Raw genomic sequence first — 6,732 nt, 5'->3', positions numbered from 1 at the left:
ATTAAATATGTCGTTCCCACGCATTATTAAGCTGTTCACAAGCTTTCATTTATTTTGAGATGAGGCCACAGGCATTTTTCACAGTTCAGTCAATGGTCAGAGTCAGTGCGTCAGAGTGACGTAGCTATGCCCAGCCAATCACAAGCCGCCAGTCATTCAAACAGCGGCGCGGCGCATCCGGAGTCTGTTTACAGAAACAAAAATATATATGAAATAAGTGCTTTCTGCTGAATATTTAACGCAGTTCGTGTCTGCTGGCGGCCGTGAGACGCGTAAGTGATATTTAATCACCAAAACATCTGCAGTAACTCTTTATTCACTGGCTTTTTTGAAGCTGAAACGCGGTTATTTATTTGAAATTTCCGTTCCACCTTTAATGGAACTGTAGTTGTATGTACCCGCTAGAGCATTTAAGGTGGACCGTAAAGTTAGTTCAAACGTATATCCAGTTTTTTAAGGTACATATTTAAGGGTTTTTCAAACATTAAAACAAAACAGTTCAATGAGTAATGTCATTAACGTCAGAAAGTTGTATATTCTCTCAGCTCACTGATCACACAGGAGCGCTTTGTACTTGTCTAATTACAAGTACAGTCTAATTACAGTCCATCTGATGCTCTGCATACATTGTTAGCCCCTTTTTCCATGTATTTCAATGCTCAGAACCCCCAAAGATTAGGTATGATGTGATGGTTGACCATTCTCAGCGCTGCAGTGCACTGCTGGTGCGAGTGGATCAGAAACAGCAGTGGCTGCTGGAGTTTTTAAACCTGTAGACACTCCACCTTGTAGATGTAGAGTCAGAGACAGTAGCTCATCTGTCGCTGCACAGTGTGTGTCGCTCGTCCTCTAGTCCTTCATCAGTGACACAGGACGCTGTCGGCTGGATGTTTTTGGTCGGTGGACTGTTCTCAGTCCAGACACTGAGGGGTTTAAAAACTCCAGCAGCACTGCTGTGTCTGATCTACAGCATATGCAATACTCACTAATAGTAATATAATAAAAACAATTAAAACCAGTCATAATTCAGAAATGATTAAGACATTTGATGTAGCGATGGAATTTTATAGCGAGGGCCTGATTGAAAGAACTGAAAAGAGCAATAAACTGAGTCTGTAGGACCCTGTATTGTGTACTAGCTTTTCTCTTGACTGTCTATCTGTACAGCTCCCATAGTAGAGTATGCCCTTGCCCAGATATTTGACTTGCCTGATTAATAATAACTAGTTCTAACCTAATCCTGCCTTTAACAGCGATGAGGCTGTATTACACCCAGAGATTATACCCATCTCCACTTCAAAACTCCTGAGCTTCCTCAGAAGAGTTAATCACTGCTGGGATTTTCCTTTAGACAGGGTCAGCATGAGAGAGCATGGGCCTATCGCTGTATACAAAAGAACAAAGGGAGTCCATACTCTGAACATGTCTGTGTTTGTGTTTTGGATGGTCAGGTTAGTGTTGGGCAGTGGATCAGGGCTCTGTGACTGTGATGCTTGGTCAGTGATGTTTTATTAAGACATTTTTTCATCCTGTTCCAGCACTTGTCCCCTAAGCACACACGCTCATAAATAATACATCATCCTCATAACAACTCAGAACCAGCTTTGAACTCTTCCTCTCTGTGCTCTTACACAAGGGCTGAATGTTGTCGTCCCTCAGAGAAAGTGGAGTAGTCGGTGGTTAGTTGGTTCGGGCTCTGATCGTTTGAGGAGGCTCAGCCTTGGCTTCTGTTTTAAATTTGTGTTATAAAGTAACAAACTGAAGACTTTTACGTGGGTAGGGCATTACTCATCTACAGATCACAAGTCTCTATGAATACATTTGCATGGGGTCACTTTCATTCAGGTATATTTTGTTTAAATAGTAATTTCATGAAATTGTGATTATACTAATTTAAAAATTGGCAAGTTTGGCGACCTCTCTGGTGGGTCTATGTAATTGCACAAAATGTGTAATGTGAACAATTTGTACCATGTGTTGTGCTGCTATATCTCATGATTGCGTGTGCTTTCACATTGAAAGAGGACTCAAAGAAAACTGAATTATAACGGCAGAAATTATGGAATTTGATTTGTGTCAAACGTACCTTTCAGTCAGGGTCGTTCAGGGTCGCGGTGGGTCCGGAGACTACCTGGAATCATTGGGCGCAAAGCAGGAACACACCCTGGAGGGGGCACCAGTCCTTCACAGGGCGGCACACACTCACACACTCACACCTACGGAGGAAACCCACACGGACACTGGGAGAACACACCAAACTTCTCACCGACAATCACCCAGAGCGGGACTCTGAAAATGAGACAGATCTGAGAACATCCCTCTGTCTGTGTGTAAATCACGATCAGCACAGGAGCATGGATAAGAGTTTCAACATTTATCTAAACATTCTCTTGTTGTGTATTTACCTTCGACCGTGTCTAAAGCACTGCTGTCTTTTCAGAGATATGAGTCACTGTGAACTAGAAGAAGTGACGAAGCACATCGATGAGAAGATTTCTCTCGTCAAGAGGCTTTTAGACCTGAGAGCAGTGGGTATGATTTTTCACATCCATTTTGTGATGTGGTCTGATTTAAAAATGTACCATGTGTTTGTGAACTTTTATTCTGTTTCATTGATTTAATTTATTTAACTTGGCCTTTTACCTCGTTTGTCAGCAAAAGACCCAGACAAGCAGGCCTTTCTCGTCAAACTTGAGCAGGATGTCAGTGCCATCAACGGGCTTCTGGATCGGTTTGAGAGATACGTTGATGAGCAAAGAAACCTGCTGAAGCATTTAAAGGTTCAGTACTGCCTCCGACGTGGTGTGTTAGTGTGTGTTGCATTGATACGAGTGGATCAGACACAGCAGTGCTGCTGGAGTGGGGTCCTGTGGGTGTAACTGCTGTGATTGACTGTAAAGCTGTGTGTAAAGTGTCCGTCCTATACAGTTCCACACCTGTACTTGTGTGATGTCTTTAGTAACGGGAAGCTCTCTCTGCGCTGCAGGAACTAGAAGAGTTCTTCCAGGAAGATGTCGAAGATGCTCGTCACCTGAAGGAAAACATCCCTCCGCACATGCCCCGCAGGGAACAGCCAGCTGCTCAGTAAGAGCACACTCTCTTAGACTCAAAACCGCACCCTTATATCTCCAGCAAAGTCTCATTGCAGGAGAAAGAACATGTTTAAAGGAGCACTAGGTTGTATTTTTACTTGAAAATAACAGCTTCAAAATCATTGTGGTGATTTATTGACCTGTAAAAGTGAGAGTAGATCCTCTGGCATTGCTTCTCCAGGCTCAGCACTGCAGAAACAGCACTATGTAACTTTTGGGGGAGGGTAAAAAGAACTTCTAAATGGTTTAGTGGTAGTAAATGAGTGAGTAGGAAGCACGTTTTGATTGTGGATTTGAGTGTAGCCAGGTGCTTGAGCGACTCTGAGTTGTGCCTTACATTGCATCATCACTAAATGTCTCCTTCCACTCCTCCTTCCTCAGAAAACCTCACCAAAAATCTGTTTTACCACAGAATCTAACAATATTCACCAACGTATCAGTTCACGTTGAATTAAAACAACCCGGGTTTACTTTCACTGCTCGATTTACAGCAGGTAAAAGGCTCTGGAATCTTTATTTATTTATTTTTAGACAGTGCTGATATGTTTATTCATTCATTCATTCACTGTCTGTAACCCTTATCCAGCTCAGGGTCGCGGTGGGTCCAGAGCCTTCCTGGAATCATTGGGCGCAAGGTGGGAATACACCCTGGAGGGGGCGCCAGTCCTTCACAGGGCATGATGAATATCATCACTCTCCAATTAAAACACGTATCTCAATTTTTCTCAGCTGTCCGTCACACTGTGAAATTTTAACAATGAACGGACCAATAGAAATGCTTCAAAATGAAAAGATAAAAGTCTTTACATTCCATTTCCACATAAAGTTAAGAAGGTTTTTTTTCCTTGTCCTGTAAAGTTGCTATTTTGTGAGATACGTTTTTAATTGGACAGCGACGCGATCATAAAAATCACGACGTAGAGCTGCTGTTGTTCACGTGTTAAACCAGTAAACACACTGCTGCTCTTTCCAGGGTGTGACTGTATCTTGCGCCAAAGGATTCTGGGTAAGGTCTGTACACAATATTTGACCAGGGTTTTTTTTATAAACGAATGCGCTTGACTACTTCATTATATTTCTTTCTGGAGTTTCTGAAAGGCCACAGCCCTGCACACACTCTGTTTTTGTGAAGAGCTGAAGGGCTGATAATGAGCTGAATAAAGAGACGTAGTGCGGAGGAGACTGCCGACATTCACAGCTGAAACAGCAGCTGTCACGCTGTCGGCTTTCTGCAGCTCTTTCTCCGTGAAACCCCAGAAATGAATAAAACTTGTATGAACCGTACCCCGTGATCAAAGCCTCCTGTCGCCGCGGTAAATCCTGCCTCATCACCCGTCTGTTATCTTGTCTCACTGAAGAAAAGACTTTGCATTTGAAACCCACTCCTTTTCTCCCCAGGACTTCAGCTGATTGGAGCACAGCTGTTCTGAAGTGTGTCTAAGTGACAGTGACACGCAGACGAAGGACACAGAGCTGTTCAATATATTTATGGTTTACTGCTATCGTGATTATTGAACCATCCAATTAAAGAAAATAAACATATTTCATCACTTTTAATATATTTTACAAAAATAAACATAAATACATAAAGACCATGTGTTTTTCATACGCTACAACTTCAAAAGGGGGGCATTTCAGAAGAAGTTACAGTTCGTTTGCTGAATTTAACCCATTTATTTGGCATTTTTCAGAAACTGTGCCATGAAAGTAGCAGGACATTTATATCAGCCCAGGAATGATGCATCTCTCTGTGTCTGATGCTGATGAGTCTCTCTCTGTCTCTTTCTCTCTCTCTCTCTCTCTCTCTCTCTCTCTCTCTCTCTCTCTCTCTCTCTCTCTCTCCCCTCTCTCTCTCTGTCTCTTCCTCTCTGTCTCTTCCTCTCTCTCTGCTTGTCTCTCTATCTCTCTCTCTCTCTGCTTGAGACTAACTTTGTTTCTCTCTCTGTCTCTTCCTCTGTCTCTTCCTCCCTCTCTCTCTCTCTCTCTGTCTCTTCCTCTCTCTCTCTCTGCTTGAGACTAACTTTGTTTCTTTCTCTCTCTCTCTCTCTCACACATATCTCAGGTCAGGACAGCTGGTAGTCTCCACCCGGGCAGCAGATGTCCCGGCGGCCCCCCAGGAACAGGAGCCAAGCAGGAAGCCTCCTCGCGCTTTGATCAGAGAGATGGAGTTCATCACTGTTCAAGAGTTCGACACCATCCCACAGTGAGCTACACCTGCACCGTCTAAACCATCACCATTCCAGAGCATCCCCAAAAGCACTTGTACTACAGTTAAAACAGGAACAGAAAAAGTTTCTCTAGAGCCCTTTCCTCAAAGATACATCAACAAACACGTGGTTATAGTCTGAGGTTTGCTCCTTTAGTTTTGCACAGAAGCATGGGGCTAAAATCCAGAAACAATTTGGATTTGCAAAATGTGTAATGTCCTTATAAAGGAACGTTTAATGGAGTAACAATGAAGGCCCCTTAAGCCACTTTACTTTACTATGAAACAGCTCAAAAACTACTCCTTCCCTAAACTATTAGTCTCTGAAGGTGCCTTTAACATGAGGCTCACTGGCCTGATTAGTAACATTAAGTCACTCCCACTGTTATGTGACGGCTTGCCTTTTAGGGAATGCCTCTGTTTTTGTTGGAATTCTATAAACTACACTCTGTGCTTCTGATTACAGTTTGTAAATATGTTACAGCTTTGTCTAGTCCATTTTTATATGAATTCATGTTGCTGTTGATCTGCTCACCTGCCCCAGGTACATGAAAGGACGCGTTACGTACGACCAGCTGAACGCTGCTGTGAAGAGCATCAACATGGCTGTGATGAGCAAATATAAAATCCTCCACCAGCCGCTCAAAAGCCTGACCAATGCCACACGGAAACTCCACCAGCGCTTTAAGGACCAGGAGACCAAAGACACCAAAGGTACAGACGTCTCTCGGGGGCAATCCCGTGTTCTACAGGAGGTCTGATACTAGATCCAGGAGGTCGCACACACCTCTTTGACTTTAATTAGATCAAAGCCAGATTTTTCCCAAAGAGAAACACCGGACATTTGCTCCAGAAAGCGCTGGATGCATGGATGAGTTTAATTGCTCTCATAACGGAGGTCATTTATCCTGCCTCCCTGTGACTTAACAAGCTGTTACGGCCAGTGAAAGGTGATCCATCACACTGTGTTCTCTCTCTCTCTCTCTCTCTCTCTCTCTCTCTCTCTCTCTCTCTCTCTCTCAGGTCAGTTCTTTGTGGTGGAGGAGGATCTGCGAGATCTGGCTCAGCTGAAGGTGGATAAACGCTTTATTGGGATGTTGAACATGTTAAGACACTGCCAGCGGATCAAGGAGCTCAGAGGAGGAGGACTGACCCGATATCTCCTGCTCTGAGATCTCTCCGAGTCTCTCTGTGAACAGTGGGGACGCAAGAGAGCCTCCAGGTCATCCGTTTAATCTCAGGCTGAAAGATTTGGGGGAAACTTGCAATCAAATTCTCAAACTGCAACTTGTGTTACCTTTAAGACTGAGAGTTATACAAGTTTTCTCACAGCCAGTGAACGGTGACCCGTCAAAATGTCTCTCTCTCTTTCTCTCTCTCTCTCTTTCTCTCTCTCTCTTTCTCTCTCTCTCTCTCACTCTCTCTCTCTTTCTC

General features: G+C 43.6%; 1 protein-coding gene across 1 annotated transcript; it reads left to right on the top strand.

The window, feature by feature from the left end:
- The first annotated feature begins 137 nt into the window (after window positions 1-137).
- ska1 (spindle and kinetochore associated complex subunit 1) lies at window positions 138-6,710 on the top strand. Its single transcript, XM_066651661.1, has 7 exons — window positions 138-272; window positions 2,441-2,532; window positions 2,656-2,780; window positions 2,987-3,084; window positions 5,155-5,295; window positions 5,843-6,012; window positions 6,322-6,710. The coding sequence occupies exons 2-7, from the start codon at window positions 2,445-2,447 to the stop codon at window positions 6,468-6,470; spliced, it is 771 nt and encodes a 256-aa protein (XP_066507758.1). The 5' UTR covers window positions 138-272; window positions 2,441-2,444; the 3' UTR covers window positions 6,471-6,710.
- Window positions 6,711-6,732: the final 22 nt, after the last annotated feature.

The sequence above is a fragment of the Hoplias malabaricus genome, chromosome 18, assembly GCF_029633855.1.
Source record: "Hoplias malabaricus isolate fHopMal1 chromosome 18, fHopMal1.hap1, whole genome shotgun sequence".
Lineage (NCBI taxonomy): Eukaryota > Metazoa > Chordata > Actinopteri > Characiformes > Erythrinidae > Hoplias > Hoplias malabaricus.
The sequence above is the reverse complement of the archived record's forward strand: the minus strand, read 5'-3'. Positions and strand labels throughout refer to the sequence as shown.